The 23,718-nt window shown below is 35.6% G+C and overlaps 1 protein-coding gene across 1 annotated transcript in view; it reads left to right on the forward strand.

Annotated features, from left to right (window-relative positions):
• The window catches only part of LOC120505825 (translation initiation factor IF-2-like), a 31,519-nt gene extending 12,180 nt beyond the window's left edge, over positions 1-19,339 (forward strand). Inside the window, exons 2-3 of the mRNA XM_039716744.1 lie at positions 12,869-12,958; positions 19,238-19,339. Coding sequence (XP_039572678.1) covers positions 12,869-12,958; positions 19,238-19,270 — 123 coding nt within the window. The 3' untranslated portion in view covers positions 19,271-19,339. The remainder of the gene's footprint in view (positions 1-12,868; positions 12,959-19,237) is intronic.
• Positions 19,340-23,718: the final 4,379 nt, after the last annotated feature.

The following is a 23,718-nucleotide window of genomic DNA, read 5'->3' on the forward strand; positions in this document are numbered from 1 at the left end:
CCACTTCCGCCACTTCCTTCCTTCCGTCACTTCCTTCCGTCCTCCCTCCCTCCCTCCCTATAGAATTTTTGCTATTCACTATGGAGACAGCAAAAGTACACACCATGGTACTCAGAAGTGATTTTTAAAATCATAATATAGGTGAGCACAACAATGATTTTAATTTGGGATTACTAATTTGTAAGACTTCTGCCATACCAGCCACTAAACAATTATCCTATTAAAAGGTAATGTAAATTATTTAAAATTAAATATGTAAATATACTTGGCTGCCACATTGAAATTCTGCTTCAATTTGGTTCAGAGATATACTGAAAAAGAAAAGATAGTCTGTTTCAGTGGAATTTGAATTTTTAATTTCCTTTTTAAAATAAAGTACTTGCAATCAAAATATTTAGATTTGGTCATTATCAACACTAACTCACTAGCACCACAAAGTGGGAGTAGAGTGTCTGGTACATTTTTACTAAAACCAGTGCAATTACACCTGACATTAACAGGTGTGGTTGAATTTAATAACATGTTTTCATTATAGGGTCAATATTTCTAGCATTGTTGGTATATTTCAAAGAAAGAATAAAAAAAAAAAAAAACCTTCTACCAACACTGTTAGAGCAGATAGATGAAGTTGGCATGTGTCTCCAGATGTGTGCAGTTTGTGTCACAAATGTGAAAGCATGTCTGAGTTTAAGCAGCTAGTGACCAGTGTTGTATGTTGAGCTCTCAATGAGATTAATTCCTACGTTATTTTATAATGACACATTTTTATCTCTTTTGCTGTTCAAATTACTTTGATAAATTGTTATCAAAGTAATAAGAGGGGGCTTGTTTTCCCACATTTGGTAGCATCAGATACAGAATTTTTTTTTCTCATTTATCTACATATTATGTATGTATTCTTATGTTTATTCTAGGTATTCTTATGTTTAAGAAGCATACTTCTAATTAATCAATTTAATTACATATCAAAATGCAAATCTTTTGTGGCCATGGTTTGTTTATTGGTTTGGTGGTTTTTTTTTTTTTGTTGTTGTTGTGGGGTTTTTTTGTTTGTTTGTTTGCATTTTTTGTTGATTTTTTGTTGTTTTTTGGTTTATTTTGTTATTTCTTTTGTTAGTTCATTTCATAGCTAAACTAAAAGAAATTTATCACAGACACTGCATTTGCTTCAGAAAGAGTACTGATTTGCTGCTGCAAGTTTTCCTTTCAATTTCCCACTGCTTCTATCAATAATACTGATAGCAGTTGCCCTTAGATGCTTCTGCTATTATAATACCATCAACAGTAAAGATTTACAAACATTAATTTAACTGACAATAGATTATAGAATCTTGTTGCTTAATAGCTGAATTATGGGGAAGATTTGTGTGATAAACAAGCTGAAATGCCCCTAGGAATAAAAGGTTCTGTTGTGTTTGTGGCTTTTCTGCTGCCATAAACTTTTGCCCAAGATTTTTAATTGTTATATGCCTTGCCTATGATTTTATGATTTCTTTCCATGATCAACTCTTTTTTTTTTTTTTTTTTTTTTTTGTGCTTTACAGATTTAGGTGTACCTGTTTGTTTTATCAGTAGGAGCTGTTTTGTTGAAAGACAGCATATTTATTTCAAAATTAATGGTGGCTCAAGACTTGTGAGAAAGTCACAGAGCTCATATAATTTTTCAGGGGTTACATCTTAATGAGAATCAAAAGTTTACTCCACCATAAAGTCCAGGCTGTGGTTTAAATATGTACCAGCTAGTTGTGGTCAGCCTTTAAAAGAAAGTCAATTTGATGAAGAAATATAATTTGTCGATTATATCTGACTCGCACATAGTAACCATTATTCCTTTCTTTTGCTGCACTATAAATCTGGAGAAGAGAATTGGAGACATTTCTGTTGTTTACTTAGTATGAATATATTTAAATGCTACTTTGTATATTTATTTACAGTGTGATGCAAGTGGATGAAGTAAATTTCATAATTATTTTGTTAACTTCATTGTTATACCTGCAACTTCACAAACACCTCATATTTTCAAAAACATGCCTCTTTCTGCAAAGCACTCATAAAAAAAATTTACACAGAATGTGCAAAGAAACATGAAAGAGGAGTGTTAAGTTGGTTGGCAGGTTAGAGCAGAGAGGATATTTTAGGCACTGTAAACAGTTTTGGGAATAGAAAAAGGAAGTCATGCATGATATATGGATACACACAGTAAGCAGGACTGTATCAGAGCCAGGAAGGAGTGAGGACTCAGTCCACTTGTGGAGTAAGGCAGACTTGTAAAGCCTCAAAATTGAAGAGGAGAAATTTGACCTTGTAGAGTAATGAGACAGAAAACCACCGGAGGGACTGAGAGAAGACTTGACATGATCAAAGTTGTGAACAAGAAAGATAACCTTGGCTACAGTGTTTGGAGTGGACTGGAGGAGAGATTAGAGGGAAGAAGGTTACAGTGGCTAAGAGGTCACAGCAGGTGAGAGATAATGAAGGCATGAAGCAGGAAGGAACAGAAGATGAATAACTGAAGACACTGTAGATAAGTCAGTAGAGATGATTTGGCCAAGGAGCCCAAATTCAGATATTTGAAGGTGATTATGTAAAAGAAAAAAATTTAGTCAAGTCTCCTGCTGTGTTTATGTACTATCCTATTGATATGCTTCAGCCAACTTACTGTAGAAATAGTCGCAAAGCTTTCTTCTAGATCACTTATCGGTCTCTGTGCATTCATGTGTATTGATAGACAGCTATTTTTATATTTTGACTGTAGAGAAGGAATATGGAAATCAGGTGATGCAAGTTTATTTTGCTGAATCTACTATTGATTAGGCCTGTGATCTTGGATAGGTGTTTTCTGTTTGCTGTACTCTAGTTTCTCTGTCTGTACAGCAGTGAAAGCAGTTCTTTCCTTTCTTTGTAAATTTATAGATGAAAAAGAATAGATACTATTCAGAAGACTTAAAATTCTCTGTAGAACTCAACTCAGTTAGAAGATGCCATCAGACCACTCCGCATGGACACCTTCACAACCACCATTTGGGTAGCACTGGTCCTTTCGCAGTGGCAGCATCCCAGTGCCTGATACTAGGGTGGGTCCAGATGTATTTGGAGTTGCAAGAAAGTTTGGAGTTGCAAGAAAATGACTGTGCCCAAGTAGATAGTTTTGACTGGATGTGTCACAGCTCACCAGTGTCTGAAGCCATCAGAACCAAAATATACTTGCAGACACACTTCACCTACCAGTTGGCTCTGTGGATTACATGTGGCTTTGAAACATATGCTGTCAAAAGACAGTGGTGGCACTCTTCCCTGAGAATGCTTCATTCAACATGCCAAAGGGCTTTTTAATATATTGGTAAAATAAGACATAAAGCAGACAAAATACTTCTTGGGAATTTCACTCCACTATATTTGGAGTGTCACAATTCTAGTTCAGAAAAACTGTAGACAACAAATGATCATGCCATAGAAGACAGAAAGAAAAAAAAAATATAGCTAGCAGATTAACCGTAAGCCTAGACAGAAAGCGCACCTCAGCAGTAAACTCAAACATAATAGTGACTATAATTTTTGCCAAATCACAGTTAGACTCTTTACTGATGAGTAAAAACAAAAAAGAGTAGAAGCTGGTAAAGAATATTCTTTCCTCTGAGGCACTTCTGCCTTAACAGTATTTTTTGTACTGCTGGTACTGAAGCCTAAGACCCCAAGAGGATGAGGAAAAAGGGCAAGGTCCTTCAATACAGTGCTGAATGTGGCTATAGCTGCCAGTTTTCACCAGCTGAAATTCTGAATTCCAGAATTCCTGTGGAGATAATTTCTGTGGCTTACTCCTCCTGGATTTCTCCCTGTAAGCTATGAGTATAAGAACCCGTTTGCAGCATCCACTCTTCAGATAATTCAATATTTAGAAGAAAAAAAGAGATTAATAGCATTTAAAACATTAGCCGCACATTAAAAGAATGGTCCAGTAAGTAATATCTTTTGAACTTACTATAGGAAATCATGCTGCTAGAGAGCAGAAAATTCTTAGAGGGATAAAGATCACTCAGGAAGAGATCTTTCTTATGTGGTAAAGGAATATAATGCAAAAAAAAGTCTGTTTAACATGTAAGATAAACTTTTTGACTTTCTAAATTAAATCATTGCCATTTGCTTCTGAGACAATTAGCAGGTGTCAGTTAGAAGACACAATAGATTATGTACCCAATTACTTTCTCTTTTTAGACAACAGTTTGCAGTCACAAGAACGTGTGAGGAGTTTTAATCAAAGATTAGAACTTTTTAATTAAATACGACCGTATGTGACTAGTCATTTGACATTAATTACTGTTTTAGTTGGATTCCTTTTGATTTGTAAAAGGCCCTGAGCACTGCAAAAATTATGTCACATCATAGAAACTGCTGATTATTAAAACAAAAAGTTTTCTTCATCAGCCCATCACTCTCCTGAAAAAGCAATGTAATTTCAAAAGTGAAGCGGCTGGCTTAGAGGAGACCAATGAGTTTTGAAAGCAAAATAGCAGATGGTACTTCAGCTGACTTCCCTTAGAAGGGACAGTCTGAAGGCACTTAGTTGTAATGATTGATAAGGTCTTCTGTCAATGCTCAGCAAAACTTTCAAGGGGCTAGACAGCTGGCATGAGGTTCATGTGGAGTTTTAACTAGCTGACTACCCTTTGGGGTGTCTTAAAGCTAACCAGCATCACTGATATAAATAGAGGACATCAGTCAAAACGAAACGCTCTTGCAGAAACCGATTTGAGACTTCAAGTAATATTTTAATTTGTTGGCCTACAGAGAGGAGGATAAATGTTAGCACTGTCCTTGTGAGATAACTTTAAATTCAAGTCCAATGGTAGCATCAGTATTTGCGAGTCCTTTTGTGATTTTGGTTTTTTCATACACTCCACTTATTCAGAGTAGAGTGCGAACAATGACAATGAAAAGCCTTATCTGAACAGCCTGCAGAAAAAGAAGGGGGAAAAAAATGACATATAAAAGGAGTAGAAATAATTCTTAGCTCATGTAATGACTAGGGGTGAACTTTACACAAACATATACTCAGAGTCACAGTGCCTTTTGTGGTGAACTTTTAGAGAGATCTGTATGTCTGAAGATGAATTAAGAAAGCCCTAACCTGTAGTGGCACAGTGCAGTTTCTGAACATAGGTCTTGAGTACATGTATCTGTAGCTTTTTTCTTAGCCTACCGAAATGGTGCTCAGTGCCAAGCTACAGGGTCTAACAGAGCTCGTTCCTGGAGATGACATCTTGCCTGAAACTCAGAGTAGGCAATTAATACCTCACGGAGAAAGTTTGGAAATTATTGAACCTGTGATAGTCTGATTGCCAGCAATGCCAAATACAAATTTGGACTTGTGTGTCACTATTTTGCCACAGTCTAATCATACTCATAAGTTTTAAATTGGCAAAGCAATTGAAAGCCTGTTTTGGACCCCAAATTTAAAATGTCCTGTGCATGGAGACTCTTTTGTGGGCAGAAGTATTGACATGATAGAAAGAAATAATATTTCTTGGAACTAGGTAATCTCCACAAATTGATACCAGATTTACATGCAAGTCTGCTCCTTCTGGCCATCAGCACAGGAGGTTAATCTACAGTTTGAGTAATAGTTAAATGGGGTACATTTACTCAATGGAAAATTGAAGTCTAGTTTATAACCTGGTCTGAAACTCAACAGATCAGAGTTCATTTCTGTGGCAGTCTTCCTATATGACTGTGAAAGAAACATCTTTCAATTTCTTTGTAACTCAATTTTCTAAGTATAGAAAGATGGTAGTGCCTTTCTGCTTCACTTAGTAGATAGTAGGACTCTGAAAAGTTATCTGTTACTGGCATTGGTGCAGTGCCTGGGACAAACAGATGCTCCTAAATACTGCCGTTATTTCTACCATAAATTGTATTTATGCCTATTTTTCTAGTTTAGCCTCCAGCCTGCTATAGTCTGAAAATCACTATGGAAACTGTGGTAGTAAATGTGGTATTTAGCAACCAGTCTTCATACCACGTCTAGGTTAAATTTTTTTCCTAAAATGATCTGAATGACTGTGTATTTCCTATAGGAGTGCAACCTCTCCTTTCCTAGACAGAAGAGTTCACTCCATTCAGATAAAAAGATTCCATTTAAAGTGAAAAAAATCTATGAGTTGTGTATGAAGACAGGCACTGTTGGAAACTTTAGCTATAGAATGAATGAAAAAATATGTGCTTTATTATTGAAGATATACTATTTTTCAAGAGAAAAAAACACTAAGCAGAAACACAAAATTATCATAGCATTTTGTATTCACTACATCAGTTATTTCCCAAAGAAAGCCTATCAGTTAAAATGATGAATTTTAACCTTTACCAATTCTTCTAGAGAGCATTCAATTTATATTCTTCAGGCACTTTGCTACTTGTTCACCATACTGATGCAAAATTATTGTTTTTGTAATATTTATAAAGACCTAGTTACAAGTTTTCAAGGACATATTTCACTTTTTTCTCCCAAATCTAAACAATTTAGTATAAGTTAAGAAACAAAGGGAATGAAAGTTAACATACGCTATACTTATATGCCTTAATACATTATTATTTAAATAAAGTATTATATTGAATACAAGTCTGGTGATCAATAGAAAATACAAAGGTCATATTATCACAGAGTACAGAAAGCTTTAAGAGGTGAATACCAATGAATAAACATTTCTGCACAGAATCCTTTTTCCTCATTGCTCCTATGAGATCAAATAATGCCCATATGAAATCAAATATGGTTTCAAATTCCCTTTATGAAACCAATCCTGTAACTGCTGTTGGCAGAACTAAACTTGAAAAACAAACAAGCTAGCAAACAAAGAAACAAAAAGCCCCTGGTTTGAATATAGATTCAAATATTAAGCTTTGTATAATTTGTGTCTCAATTTCTGTAGCCATGGAGGTAATCTTTCGTTAGACACTTTAGGACTCTGGGCATCCTTTTTAAGAGAGTAGTAGTTTTACAGATTAATACTGCAGCCCTTGATTACTGCTGCAGTGTTGCAGAATTAGATGCTATCCTTGCTCTGCAGTCTAAGGGTGCATTGGGTGATAGGCCTGGAATGGAAAACTGCCAGCACATTGAACTAGGAGTTGGTGTGTAAGAGCACCATGAAGAAATGAGATGACCTAGAAGTTTACTTGCCTTCTGTTTAGATTATTTTTGTAGAATAAGGTTAACAATTGTAAATTCTTCAGAGGATTTTCTTTTTAGTTTTTTTTGTCCTTATTTTCTATTAATTAACTTTTCAAAATTATGTTTCTATTCCTTAAAAACGAGTGGTCCATGTGGATCTCTGTAGGAGATTTTAGATTTTTCTGGATAGCACTGTGAGTAAGCACAGAGGTATGAAGGGCAGGGGTTTGCCAACAGTGAGAGAGAAGTAGGAGACAGTGAGAGTTACAGCAATGAATTGGTATCCTGCAGGTCAGGAATACTGAAAGCATTGTTAGAAGCTTCAGGGATGATAGAAGCAGTGCCCCTACTAACTACAGAGGACTGTGCCATTTGCTCCAGCTGGAAAGCTTCCAGAATGACTGAAATAAAATACAGAAGCAAGGACCTACCTTTAAGATCATGGAGGAATCAAAGTGGGGGAAAATGGTTTCGTTTTTAAGTTAATTATTAATTAAACATTTTTTTTTAATCATCCTAGTAATTTTGAGTCTTTCTGTCCAAAATTTTAGCTATCCTATTTGAAAGAATTGATGAAGCCTGTATTTTCAATTTCTTTCAGAGAGGTCAGTCTAGCAGGAAGATCTAGACTGGTCCTCCTCAAAGATTTGGCTGATTTGGGGTCCTGCCAAAGTTTTTGTAGATATTCCAGTATATCTGAAATACTCAGAATGTGTTTCAGGCTTTGCTGTGAAGCACATCAAGTAGTCTCTGTTTTATGAAATTTTAATCTAATTATCAAGACACCTACCAGTTTAATGCTGTGAGAAGTTTGGTGTTAATATGCATGGCCTCCGGCAAGAGCTTAGTTATAAGTGGGAAATTACCAGTGGAAATGTTAGTCACCTCCTAAGTGGTATCAGAGATTTGCAAATGTCAGTGGTACAAAACCTTCCCACATGGATACCTAAAGCAGTAGTTGTAGCCTAAGAATAAGCTCCAAAGGAAAGCTTGTGTGCACATGTCATTTGCTATATCCCAGGAACTGAATTTTACTGAATTAGACACCTAAGTACAGAACATATAGATACTGGCGTATTAAACAGAAAGATTTCAAGATCAGTCAACTTCAAATTATAAAAATAGATGTCTGAACACCCTTTCTCTTCCAATTTGAGAAGGTAACTCTGAGACACACTTAACTGCCTACATGAGGCTGGACCTCATGTAGGAGTCTGCCTTTCATATGACTAGATCAATGTTTGGAGCAATTGTCACAACAGCTGGAGATTTGCAATAAAACCTAGTTCTCCTACTCTCTAAGGCACTGCACTGAGTAGAGAAGAGTCAGATTTGCATTCTGGTCCATACTCTTGCCATCACCATAACTTTTTTAATCTAATGGCACTTTAATGTAAATTGGGTAGGGAAGTCAGTGCCCAGTTCCTCCTGCTATTGAGTACTTCAAGCACTGTGCTGCATTCTTCCACAGCTGTTGTATGTAAGTGTAGAATTCTTGCTTGGCACCCACCTTTTTGAATTCACTCCAAGCTCTTCTGAAGAAAAAGTCTGATTTAAGTATGTCTCAGTTCTTTCCTAAAGTTAGTTTGTATTAAGTTTGAGAACCTGCCTTAGAATGAACAGCAGTTGATTTGACTATCAATCATTTAAATAAATTTTTGAAAAAAGTTAATGTGTATTTTTTCTATATTTCATTATTGTGCAGTAGGGGAAAAAAAACCTTTCTGTGACAATGACAAAAGTGCACAGATCCATTTTAAGCTTGGCTAACTGACACAGGAAATATTCTATATCTGTAAGTAGATAGCCAGCAATTTATTCATCCACATTAGAATGAACAAGAAAATGAAATAAAAATTCCCCTGCAGAATTAACGGAAGTTCTCAGTTTGACAGAGGGGATGAAACTGTAAGACAATAACATTGAACATAGTGATTTTCTACTGCATTTACCTCAGGCAATAGCACAGTAATATTTAAACAAGTTAGTAATTATATGAAAGATGTCAAATAAAAAATATTGAAAATATAAATATATAAAATAAAATATATAAAACTCTGTGTGAGATATTTTAGGGCTTCTAACTTGTATAAGTAGCTAACACAAATCCAAAGACAATTGTTTTTATGGGATATCGTAAGAGTTGTGGGTTTTGCTGGTACATCTCTAGTAAAAAATGAAGAGTTTGTAGACACTGATTTACTCTGATGTCTCTCATTACACGTCAAAGTCAGTACATAGTACACCACTTTATCTCTAGGGAGCTATTTCACCCTGTATTTTTGTCAGTCTTTGTAATTATTAAAGGATGGATGAAGAATACATTTTAATCCCTGATATGGGGTACATTGAAGACAGCTGAAAAATTGTGCCATAGTAGCACACCCCTGCACTTCAGGGGGTGCAAGTAAGAACAGTCTGCAGCTTTTCTAAAGTACCCCATCTGAAATGTTTGTACTGCAGATTGCTTGAATTAATGGTTTCACTCCACAGACTGATCCCTATTGCACTATATTGCTTCCTAACATAGATATACTTTCTAATCCCTAAGGCTTCTATCAATCCATTGCAGTCATTAAATTTACAAATATTGTTCATGGGCTGCTACTGGGTTTGTAACTTTTATTTAAAATGAAGAAAAAAGGAAAAGGTTATATTTTCTTCCTTTCATAAGCTGCTAAATTTGTGTCAGGTACAACTAAATAAACAGAGTCTCTCTGTGACATCCAGGCAGTGGTGTATCAGAGCTGCCACATCTTTGCACATCTGAAGAGGGTTTTTTTCCTCAAGACAATCTCTTCTGCAATTTGGATCATTGTCTGAAAATACTTCTGTGAGTCAGAACAACATAGATTCATGCTTTAGGAAAAAGAGTTTACATTAGAAGGAAAAGTATGAAGATCCAGGAACATCATTGATGGGAAATGTATTGGTATTCCATTGAGGACCTTGATAGAAACATCATAAACAGCATTGTGAGGGATTACCAGTTCAATGGAAGATTGTTATCTGAGAAAAATAGAATATTGTGGATAACTACAGTGTTGAAGGAGAATAAAAAATAGTTGTATCAAGTGCAATGTCATTATCTTAGAGGGCAATAAAGTAATAGCTAAATCAGATGCAAAAGAAAAAAAAAGAAGCATGAACTAGCTCTAATAGTCTGTCGGGGAACAACAGTCCCTCATGAAGCAATTACAAACCTATTATGTAACAGGTAAAATTACTTCAGTAGAAACAGTAGAAACAGATAAATAGTAATGTCTCCATACAAGGATCCCTAAGTTTAAAATTTTGATTTGTATTTAAATCCTACAAACTGCTGAAAATATTCTTATATTCTGACATTTTTCAGGTTTCTTTTTTCTGAGAAGCAGATGACTTGGGAGTCTTGAGATTCTTCTTTTCTTGAAGAAGTAGAATTTTCTAGGAAATACAAATTGAATTCCTCTATTAGGGTAAAAGAATTAGGAATATAAATATTTGATGTATAGATTGTTGAAGACAAATAAAAAAACACAGATCTTGTGCTGGACACAAAGGGGTAAGAAGAGAAACACTGATAGAAATTATCACTATCCTCTTTTGCTTTCCATCTGCTGGCCCAAATAATTTAAAACTGTAATAAAAAGTAAACACATATGTGCTAATTCCCTGTAGGAGAAAATCACCAGAAATGAATATAAATAGTGGTTAGGTCATCTGTCACTGGTTGTGTATCCTTCTCCCTTCGCCTTCTTTAGACCAGGAAACCCCTGTATGCCAACTACAAGTAAACAAAAGATGCAGCAAAAAATACATGGAGTAAGAATTAATTATCAAATTAGAGCTCTCATTATTCATTTGTAAACAAGAGACTTGGAGTCAAAAAGAGTTAATGTTTGAATTTCAGTAATGAAGACACAGCCAGTAGAAGTGACATCTTCCACCTACACAGCCTTGGTGCATCTTGAATATGTATAATTCAGAGCTCTGCAATAACATTTCTCTCCAATAGATCTCTAGTCTGTCTAACATCAAGCCAGTATCAAGAGGTTAGGAAGTACTGTCATGCATGAGGTGAGTCATTTGCTGCTGAGATCTTGAAATTAAGACTAGTCATTAACACATATATTTTTGGCAGCCTTAACTGTTCCTGTATCACAACCCAGAACTCTAGGAGACAGAATCTCTCCGCTTACCCAGCAGAAACTTCACTGTTCCCTTCATACTCACTGTGGCATTCCTCACAAGACAGAATGAATTGTGTTTGTTCAACAGAGCAAAGCCTTCAGGCCAGCCCAAATTGTCAGTGTCTCAGAGAAATTCTTTAGAGTCGTCTTGCCATGAACATTTTATCTTTTAGAGGTAGGGGACTTTTTCCTCTTGTGAACAAATCTTATTGTTCCCTGATTTGGAACAACAAGTTTCAAAAAGAGAATATGTTTCAAAGAGCTGCTGCCTGTAGGCAAGTGGACAAGCAATAAACCCTGCTTATTCCCACCTCAACACTTGTTAACACTAGTTGAAGTCAGGCAGACACCTACCCTAAGTGATTTTTTACACAGCGTATTATGTTGCATGCAAATGATAGAGCATTGCTACAAAACTTGGAAATAGTTTTCACTGCTAACTTGTGAATAGGTAATCATAGAATCATATAATCATTTGGATTAGAAGGGACTTTACAGTTAATCTGGTTCCAACTCCCCTGCTGTGGGCAGGGACACCTTCCCCTAGACCAGTTGCTGAAATCCCCATTCAACTTGGTGTGTTGCCCCTAATTTGTAAAACCTATTGCCCTTTTGTATCTCTGTTTACATTTCTTTCTCTTTCATGTCTTTTCTTCAACACAATTTGGTACTTACTTTCTCCTTTTTCTCAGAATTAAAACTTCACTAAGTAGTCCAGAGGAGGCTAGGTTAAGTGAGTACTAGAAATACTGTACAGGAATATTTTCAATCCAAGCAAGTAAATATTTTCCAGCTTTGAAATTATAGGTATGTATATCTACTGAAAGTACTTTGTCAAGCATGGCATGGAGTAGAAAATACTGAATAAAAAATACATTTTGTTTGGACTCAAATGTTGTCATATTTAAGACATTCCACATTTTAGTTTATTTTATTTTGTTCTAAAATTGTCTAATACATTATTTCACAAGCATTAACATAAAACCTTTATTGGAAGCTACTAATTACTCTTTTCAGATAACCACATGGGGCTATAATTAAAAATGGTAATCCATTTCAAAATGTACATGCATATAATGAAAACACAATTCAAATGTGTTGTCAGATAGTTGGATTTTAATACTTAAGCTTAAGGAAATAAATATATTTTCTAAAAAAATAAAAAGCTCAGAGAGCATGATATTTCTCGATGTTACAGTTGTTCTCTGCTATCCAGCAGTGAAAACAATAATTATTATCAGTTCTTCATGTTCTTAGGGTTGGCATTGGTATTTGTTTGCATGAAGAATGCAGCCATGCAAAAGCACAGTAGCACTTTAAAGGAAGAGAGGCTGCCAAAGTCTCTGGTGAGGCTTGCCAAAAAACCACTCACAGTAGGGTGTCTCTACTAGCTCTGTCTGTGTACATAGGTCTTGCTCTTAAGGATAATCACCTGCTACTGAATAGAGCTATTCATTGAGGCTGAGGGAGTGTCTGAAATAGTCTCAGATCTTTCAAAATTGCAAAGTTGCCAACACTCTCTTTTTCTCAGGAGTCTCCTAATTCCTGGTTAACTTCGTCTTGGTGCCACGTTAATGCCACCACCCAGCCTTGGAACTGGAGTGAACATATAGCCAGACAGGTAAAATTTGAGATAGATGCCATATGCATCTTTACATCTATCTATGGAAGTATGTCCTCAGTCTTTCAATGTATGTTTAAAAAAATAACCAGTCTTCACAGAAAATTCTGTTCTGCTCATGCTGTTATCCTTCTTTTTTATTTTACTTTATATGAGTCAAGGTTAATTGAGCCCAGAATGAAAAGGATATGGTGAACTCAGATATATGTCATTCAGTTGAGCGTAAGTAGCTAGCTCCCATGAATAAATTCTTGTTCTGATATTAAAGAATTTAGATTAAAAGAGTGAGATGCTGATTTTGAGAGCCTACGCACCTTGGGGGAATAAACACCAAAGGGAATGATTTTAAAAGTGATAAATTGCACTTCCTGTCTTTTGAACTGTAGGCTGGCAGTTAAACCATTGGTCTACTAAAGAGATTTTTAAATCTTGAAGCAATTGATTCCTCCTCCATACAACAGTGGTCTAAATTGCTAACCTTTGTGACCACCTGAGACATCATCAACAATTTGGTGAGGACAGTTGCTGAAAAATGTTTGCTTTGGCTCTTGAAATTAAGCTGTTGTAACCAGAAAATACCTTTCTGACTGTCCTTCGAGTGGGACAGAAATTCTGACATAGCATTTCTCTATGTCAATAGAAATGTATTGCCTATGCCATTTTGTTGTGAGGACAATAGTTTTAGAAATAAAGATCTGAAAAACATAATATTTAATTCTTCCAGCTAAAAACTAGGAGGGAGCTACCCATAAACTTTCTATCAGTTCTAATACCCTGCCTCTTGCTTCATGGAGGTCCTACATCTGCAGGCAGGTGGAACATCCTCTTTCCTGTGACTGCTGTAAAATTTATGTAAAAAAAAGAAAACACGCCCCTCCTCCCCTCCCCGAAAACCCCAAAAACCAGCCGAACAAACACCCCCCCCCAAAAAAGCCAAAACAAAACAAAAACAAAAAACTCCACCAACAAACAACATAGCAGCATTTTCAGACTTTTCTGGAGAAGTAGACAGCTCTGACTGACTTACTATCCCCTGATAAAACCTGGACTTTATCTGGTCAATGGGCATACATCCTCCATAGCCAGGGCTGAACAAGTACGGCACTTTTAGCAGTAGTAAACTTTAAGCCTCACAGGAAGGCATTTTATAGATTTAGGTATAGTAAGGATTAACAAATGCTGAGAGATGACCTAGATAATGATCTGGGCTGTAGTCAAGTTTGGGCTTCCAAATCTTAATTTAGACTAACCTTAAGTGATCCCTCTGTTTCATTTTAGGCCTAATTCTTATACTGAATTTGGCCCATAAGTTCTAGTTCTTTTTTAGATTTGGCTTGTGATATTAAGCACTTAAACAGACTTTTTTCCTTTGAGTTTTGAACTTTTTTTTTTTTAATGTTTCTGCATGGAAAACATCCATGATGATTTATATATTTTTGTAGTAATCCCCTAATTCATTAGGAGATGTTTCTCCATTCAGAGGATTACTATGTAAATATATGTGCATAAATCTAGGGAACTTTACTTTTAAAAGGGACAGACACTTGGATTTTAGAACCATTTTTATTTGTAGTGTTGTTTCCAGCTATGATAAATAAAGGTCTGAATTGCAGCAGAAAATGTGGAAATCAAGACACTTATCCTGCTCTGAATTCCAAGTGGGCAGGAGGTTTGCTGATGGTTCAGTGCAGGATCAGAGCCCTAAAATCTGAACTTACAAGAGCTGACTTTTTTTATTCTGCAGTGTTAAAATGGACTGCTTAGAAACCCTATAAATGCTTCATCTAGACAGCAGGGCACCATTTCAGGAACTGATTGCCCATTATAGTACTGACAATAAAACAGGAAAATACCCCAAGGGAGAAGGAGCAGGGCCTTATGACTTTCCCATTGAACTCAATGTGAAACTTATAATTTTCTGGCCCCACTTTGCAGAATGTGTCAGTTTTCAGTGGCCATTGCATTATGCTCCTAAGTCTCTTTCAAGGAAATCTGAATGAGGGAACTTAATACAGTGGAAAATGAGAGAAAATCATGGCATAAATATGAGTTCATATATATTAAAGAATACATACTTTTTTCTTTATATTTTCTTCCCTCTCCCCCAGAATTAATCAGCTAGAAGTAATATGGCTTTGATTTAAATTTTCTGTACTAGATTGTGAAAATGTGCTTGCAATAGAGAGAAGTGAATATGTCTGTTTAAAAGATATTTTAAGGTTATTTTTGTTAGAGATATTTTTAAAGAATCTCTGAAACAATATATTCAGGGAGAACAAATCAGACCCATATACAGACTCATACATTCTCCCTTCGCACATCACAGCCAAGAAACCAATATATATACCATGCCTCCCCACACTGAATCATCTCTGTGAAACTTGCAACACTTTGGTAGCAGAGAGCACCTGTCTGGATAATGTGAAGGGATAAGGGAGTATGTTAAACAAGGGCAGAGGGAATTGGGGAGGGATGCAGGAGACACAGATCTAATTGAAGCAAAGCATTTTATTAATCTAGAGTGCTGTCTCCAGGCATGCCTAAAATCTAAATAATGACACTGAACTTCAAAGGCCCTATTCTCCATTCCTTGTGCACTCACTACTCCTGTTTAAGTCAATGGAACTTCTAAGTGTATAAAAATGCAGAATCATACTGTGAATAAGATGTTAAGAAACAATTAGCAATAAAATGCTGCTTACAAGGGAAAAAAAAAAGACAAGATCTTAATGTCTGGTAAATTCTTTCCTACTTATTAGTAGCATAAGTAGCTTGAACATCAAGGTGTGTGATTTTGGCCCTCTGGAGAACCATCTAAAAGCCTGGATTGCATTTGAGACTATTTTTTTTTCAAATGATTTATTCCACTAGTCTACTCTGCTGCTGTTGGACAGTCAGCTTACATAGCACATCAAGGATAGTACAAAGTTGTGCAGCTTCTCAGGTAGGCTCAGGGATTTAGCTTGTGTGTTTTAAAACTCCTCTGTTGTTTCAGCATCTTTGCATATTGAATTATGTTAATTTCACTAAGTAAACATTAATTACTTGATGGTTTCAATGGTTTCATGCTTCGAAGCTGTAAGGTATTCTGAAAGTGATCATTATTAATTATAATATGTACTATTGTTATTGTATCTTTATTTTTTAAAGTCAAAGAGATAATTATCCTCTCTTCCTTAAAGGCATGCACTTAGAGCCAACCCAGTTCTCCATGTGCCCTTTCAAGGGCTGTGCAAGCGGATATTTACTGAGACAGGGGACACGGTGTTGCACCCAAAGCCCAAGTATTATTTTCAGAACCCCATATCCAAGGCATTTCTCATTTTTGCCTTCCTCTAGCAATATCATCAAAATGGACAACTTAGCACTCGGCTCTCTGAAAAGTGGAAAAAAGAGTTCTTGTTTACTTTCATGAGTAATTTCATGTATTAGGTAGAATATTCTGTGGACCACCATACTGAGCATGATGTCATATGATCTGGAATGTCCCCTTGGTCATCTGAGGTCATCTGTCCTGGCTCCTCCCAACCTCCCATACACACCCAGCCCCCTTGCCAGCATGGCAGTACCAACAGCTGAAAAGGCCTTGGCTTTGTGTAAGCCCTGCTCAGCAATAACAAAACCATCTCTGTTTTATCAACCCTGTGTTCAGCACAAATGCAAACATAACCCCATATCAGCCACTATGAAGGAAGTTAACTACTCCAGCTAAAAACAACATAGTGTCTTTCTTAATAGCATTTAAATATTTAAATTAGCATGAAAATTCTGGTATTTATTTCAATTTTAGATTTTTTGTGGCAGATTGTTTTAGAACCCTTTTTTGTCATTAAAGAAGCTTAGTTAGCCTGAAGAGGTTGGCATAATGCATTGCTAATAATTGGCCGCTTTTTATAAAAGTAGTATTTCATGGAGAAATGGGAGTTCATCCAGATGAATAGAATTTCTGAGAAAATGTCTCTTTTAATTAAATTGGTCAGGTTTCGCAATCACAACGTACAGGAGGAGAAAGCATTAAGATTTATTTACTTTGTTTTATAAATAAACCAAATTAAACCAAAATTGCTTTCTATAAGAACCAATGTGTTTGGTGTCCAGGCACAGGCAGTGGGGTCTCCAAGGACTTCTGTGAGGACTGCCCAGGGCTGCCCCAGGCTGCACACAGCTGGATTTAGGTGTCTCCAACCCACCCATGCAGGGCACAGCTGGGCCCTGAAGACAAGGTTCTGTGGCACCTTGGGCAAGACATGTTTAAGAAAGGGTAAAAAATGTTGCACAGAAGCTGTGTGAGAGAGGAGTGAGGACATGTGAGACGAACACCCCTGAAGACACCCAGGTCAGTGCAGAAGGAGGAGATGGAGCTGCTCCAGGCACTGGAGCTGACACTCTCCTGCAGCTCCTAGTGAAGACCATGGCGAGGCAGCTGTGCCCCTGTAGCCTGTGGAGGACCACAGGGAAGAGAAGATCCACCTTATAGCCAGCTGAGGACTCCATGCCAGGGCAGGTGGATGTGTCATGGAGAAAGCTGGAACTGCTGGAGAGCCACACTAGAACAGGAAAAAGCAAGAGGGGAAAGGAGTGACACAAAGGAGCTGCTATACTGCTATGGGCTGACCCCACCCTTCCTTTCCCCACCTCATGCACTGCTCAGTGAGGGGAGGAGGTCCAATAGTCAGGAATGAGGAAGAAAATTTGAACCTGGAATAAAAGGGGAGTGGGAGGGATAGGGATTGGTTTGCTTTTGTTTCTGAGTAACTGAGTATATTTTTAATTGGCAATAAATTAAACTTCTTCAAATAAAATCTATGTTGGCTGTGATGGTGATGCCTTGTGAAGGCTGATCTAGAACAGAGACTAGACAGAGCTAAATAATAAAGTAGGTATTTATTAAGGGGCCTCAATAGATCCACCTTGGGCAGCACAACTCAAAATGGCCACAAAATGGATGACCAGTCACAGGGTCTCACACTTTTATAAGTTTTGGTCCATTAGCATATTTGACTTAATTGTCCAAATACAGCTTTAGCCCATGGAGTCCCATCCTTCTTGTTTTCTCTCTTCAGTCCATGCGGTTTGTGCTCTTGGGCCTGAGATCTGTATTGGATGTCCTTGGGTCTCCAGCTAGAGGAGGAATTGTTTTGTCTATCTATTCTGTAGAGCTTACTAGTATGAAGCCTAGACTTACACACTAAAGCAGAACGGAATCTGAAAAATATAGAAGCTAAAACCTGAGGCATCAGTTTTGGAGTAACTGAGTCTATTTTTAATTGGCAATAAATTAATCTTCCTCAAGTAAAATTTATGTTGGCTGTGATGTTAATTGGTGAATAATCTTGTCTTCATCTCAGCCTATGGGATTTTTTATCTTCTTTTCTCCCCCATCCTGCTGAGGAGAGGAAGTCAGAGAGTGGTTGTGTGGGCACTTGGCAGCCAACCAAGGTAAACCCACAATAAAATCCAATATTTTTGTCTTAAAAAAACACCAAAACAACATTTGGCGATTTATACTGATTTCTATGATTCTATGAAACTTTTTCTTTATTAATAAAAAAAAATGAAATCTAACTTATCTTTTTTTTTCTCTCTCTTTTTTTCTCTTTTCCTTTTTTCCCCCTGAATGTCCCTTCTTCAGTATTCTCTAAACAGCTTGTTATTCAATTATTCATGTGCCTGCACTTGGGAATTTCACTCTGGTTTCAGAACTCTGTTGCCTTCTTCACATTAGAGGGCAGAGAATCACATCTCCGATCTTCAAATTTCAATGGTCTTCTATATACCATTGAAAAAATGAAAAAAAATCCTTTCCCTTTGCTCTCAGTGACAAAAGAGCAGCTATTGTTTCACCAACCTTTCTCTTCTTAGAGTAAAACCCACTGGAAAGGTATTGGAAAATGCTTCTTTACCAAATGCTCTTCTCTGCAAACTTTTTCTCAGGGGAGACAAGAGAAGTAAAGAAGCTGCTAATGCTAAATTTCTGAAATATTTCTGTAAGCAAAACATCTAAGAATAGTACAGCAATATTTGTTAGCCAAAAAGGCAATGTGGAGCTAAAAGAGTTCCCTGAACTGAATATATTATTTTACTATTGCAGCTGACATTTCCATGCTTGATGCTTTTTAGGTGCAACCTGACCAAATGTTTTTATGCAGTAATTAATATAATTTGCACATTTAAACAATCCTGTGAAGGTAATGAGTCTATTTCAATGGACGAACACATTCTTTGGTCTGTGCTGCAGCTGAGACTTATTTAATAAAAAAGACACTTCTTTATCTACAGGTAACTTCAGCACCACTAATGGAGACTTATTAATATAATGTGGAGAAAACTGGGGAGGAGGAAGTGAAAAAATGATCATTACCTTTTAAACTACAAAGAATGTATAAGGAATGCCAGCAGGGATGGGAAGAATCTAATGCCACACATGGAACCAACCACTGCATCCAAAACATTTTATCAACATTGATGTATTTCCTGTCTATGTGGAGGTTACAGTATAAAAAGAAGTTCCCGTGAGAGTAAATTGGAGAAGACTGTATGCTGGGAAAGAAGCTCCATCACAGAAAAGTTGCCTGTGGTAGGTGAAATGCATGGGCAGAAACTGGTGTACTGAAAAGTTGTAGCTAACATAAGCAGTGAGATTTTTTAAAAAAGATTGTTAGAGTTTTTCTCATGCAGCAGTATGTCACAAAAATTGAGAGCAAGGCTGCTGGGGTCTGGTGCTGGGGAATAAAGTGGTAAGAGATTTTCATTGGAAAATTCTTGTGGAATCTTTCAGGGCCAGTAAGAATTCTAAACTTAGTCATTGCTGTTATTAGGCTAAAACATTCACTGCAGATTAAAAAAATAAATAAAATAAATCAGCCTATAATGCATTTCCATTCCATTGAAATTTCTCTGGTTTTGTTAATGCTTGCTTAATGTCTACTAGTATAGTAGATGTGTTGTGGAGTAATAACTACTAATATTATAAGACATAATAGAATGTCACTAATAGATTTTTTAGTTATTTTTATGCTATTATTTAGATGTATAAAGAAGCAATACTTATACAGTTTCTTTTTGGACATCAGATTACATTACAACAAGAAGATAACTAATTAAAGCTGATGGTCTGTTGTTTTGGCTCTGCATTTTTCTATTAGTTTTCCTCATTGAGTTCTGGCCAGATCTTTTTTTCACAGATTACCAGTCTGAAACAAGCATCTGCTTGGAAAAAGCAAGAAGAAACCAGATATCAAAAAGGGAAAAGAATTTAAATACACCCAGTGATACAAGGCACTAAATGTCTTAGTCCATATTCACAATTCTTTAAATTCATGCGAATCTGTCTCACAGGTTCTTTGAGTAGTCACAGGTGTGCATACTCTGGCTGCACATTGACACTGAGGTCAGGGCTGAACTTCCTTGTGATTGTTGTTTGCATCCAGAAGTAAGAAGTTGTTAATGCAAAATCCTTTTAGATACTCAGTCAAGAAGACACAGTATACCCTACCACCATCCTGGTTAAATTGCCACATTATACAGGTATGTACAATTAGTGCTGATGGAGACACTGTGTCTGGACATTTGGATACAGAAACATACTCTGGTCCAAAGTACTTTCTACTCTGCATTATTTGAAAAAATGAAGAATACATCTTTTCAGAAAGTGTATTAAAGAATCCTATTAGAGAATGGTGTTCTATTTTTCTCCCTTCTATTTTATGAAGTCATAAAATATTTAATCTAATATTCAGTTTTTGTGGCACATCTGTTTTGAATTGCTTATGATTTGCACAAAATTCCTGAGATGAAGAGTGCTCTAAAGAACATTTATTTACTCTTTATCCCAGCTCAGGCCCTGAGAGAGAGGAGTTCTGCATTTCTCTATAACATGTTGAGACAGTGTACAGCCAAAGGACAATTTCAAACCCTGGAGTCTGAGCTATTTCAATGGTTCACTGTCAGCTGTTTGAGAAGTTTGCCCAGATTTGTTAGATTTCTTTGCTGCAGAATCTAAATACTGTTACAGATGGAGTAACAGGTTCCTTAATTTTTTCACTGCAAAGAATTGGTTCTTTTTTAGAAAGAGAATTTTAATAGCTTGATCTTTTCAAAGGCAAACTAGCAGCAAAAACTTGAGTTCAAATTATTGCCATTTCTACAACTGGAGGTAATGATAAGATCAATCATGATAGTTGAACACGAGAATTTATGCAATATGTTTGAAGTTCTACACATAAGCATTGTGCACGGACAAATACTATTACTAAACAAAAACTACATGCATGACACAAAGCACTCTTTAAAGAAGAATCTTTCAGTTCTTTTCTTTTGTGATACAAAATATAAAAAATTACCATTAATTTAATAATTTTTCAGCCTGCTTAAATGTTTTTCCCATTTATTATTACACCTGTTATGAAAAAGAATTCTAGATGATAAAAACATTTGTTCTGCTTTATATAAAGAATTCTTAATTTAGAACAGCATTTAATTCTAACTAATGTTGAATTAATACAAGTTTCTTTTTTAATTTTCTGGAATATGATGCCTTCCTTGTAAGGTTTTGTCACATCAGTGATAAATATTTGACTTTCTTTTCTTGTTCCTTTTATTCTTTTATTTCTTTACAAACCCCAAAAGTTATTGAAGATCATCTGTAGCTGAAAAATATGAGAGAGGCTTCTCCTTTCTTTTGTCCATGCACATCAACCTACTGCATAGGAGCAGATGATTTTCTGTGACTCCATAGGAGGAGGATTCCATATGTCTGTTATATATCTTTTTGAGTATTCAACTACTTAATCAGTTAGTATTATCAATAACTAGGAGTGCTTTTTATGTAACAAAGTTTTCCCACATCCATCATGATATTGTTTGAATTAAGTCATTCATCTCCCATTCTGTTTTGTATCAGCTCTTCCTATTCACTGGTCTGTTTTCTGATTTTACTCTTACCACTGCTCACAAAAAATACAACACTACATTTTCAGTAATAGCAGCATTTGTCTGAATTTAAGTGTTACTATTTATTGTGTTTGCCGTAATTACTGTTGGAAGATAATACTCATCAAAGTTTTCATTCCAGACTTGCTAAACTTTCTTATACATTGAGGAGTATAATTTTACGTATAATTTTACATGTATAATTGTTGTTAAGTGAGCATACATGGATTTCCAGCAATTCAGTTAATACTAAGAAAATATGGATATTATATAAAAGTAAATTGCTCAAAAGCTGGATGAAAAGCAAGTATAGTTTTAAGAAACTGCTCACTGGTAGAAAATGACTAGAAAAGTTATGTTCTTGATACAATTGATTTTCAATAGAAATTGTAACATTTTGAGACCTATTTATTAATGATCATTTAGAAAAAGAAGAAACTATCCTTAAAATAATTGAAACAAACTGAAAATAGAAAGTTTTCTGGGATATCACAGTATATATTTTTTCAGTAACCTGCTGTCATCGCTTTCTTTTTGAATCGCTGTTTTCTTTAGAATTACATTTACTTTCTTTTTTCATTCTGTAGCTCTCTTTTTCCTAGTTTGCCAACTTACCTAAATTTAATAGAAATACAAGATCAGAGTGAACAAATGAATTACCCCCTTTCTGTCTCAGCTTGGACAGTATCTGCAGCTGTTATTATACATGTCAAAGTAAAGCTTGTAAAGAGGAACTGGTTTTGTTTCCTGTATAAATAACAAGTAAGTTCACCAGTGGAATTAAAATCTTTAGGAGGAAAGTATAGCTTTAAGCCAGCATCATAAAATTGCAATAGGCTTTTCAGTACCTTTCTATTATATTTTTGTCAGTATTTTAAGCTATAAATCTTGCAGCTGTTGTTATTTATATGCAAATCCCTCAATAAGAAATTAATATGAAAACATATAAAAGAAGCAAGTGGCCATAACTGCACAAAATTAACATAATTCTAACTGAATTCTAATAGAAAACACTGTTTTCTCTAAGAATCTTTTTCTTTAAGAGGCTTTCAGATTTCCAAGTAAAAAAATTTGAATAGGCCTTAGGTGTTCGTTTCACATTAATGGAATTTACTATGGGTAATTAATTAGAGAAACCACACTATTGTCAAGAAAGATATTTGTTGTTTGCATAGAAAAGTAAAGATATGTATTTAAAGATATTTTGATTGTCTTTTCTAGTTATTAACCAAGAGTCAGAAAATATCTGATAAATCAGTACTTAAAACAGATTAAGTAAGACAAGAAATACACACATTAAAGAAGGAGTAGGATTTTTAACTTTCCTTTATGCAGAGATTTTTGTTACTAATCTACTTTGTCTTCCAGTTGATGAAAACAAGCAAGGTAAAGCAAGGAGTAAAGGACTTGATAAGGAACAGTAACTTCAATTGCAGTTATAAAACAATTTCAGTATTTTCTATTATTTTGTATATAAAGCCATGTTTTCTTGTTACAGTTTCAAAATTATTAATTAGTGAAGAATTTACTAAAATCATCAGGCCATATCTACTCTCAATCAGCTTAAGAATAAACAAGGCATTAGTTTTATTGTAAGTCAGTGCTGGCACCAAAGTAATATGAAATGAGAATATAAGATTAAATGTATTCAATTATAATGACCTATACTCCAAATTTATGAACAAGTTATGGTGATTTATTTAATTTAAAGCATATTTGTATTTTAATTTCACCCTTTCCTTTACATTCGAGTTTAATGTTTGTTATCTTCACATTTACCCAGTCTTTAATTTTCAAAATGTCAAACCCAAGAAGTCTTATTTGACTTA

The sequence above is a fragment of the Passer montanus genome, unplaced genomic scaffold, assembly GCF_014805655.1.
Source record: "Passer montanus isolate IOZ18808 unplaced genomic scaffold, ASM1480565v1 scaffold36, whole genome shotgun sequence".
NCBI classification, from domain to species: domain Eukaryota; kingdom Metazoa; phylum Chordata; class Aves; order Passeriformes; family Passeridae; genus Passer; species Passer montanus.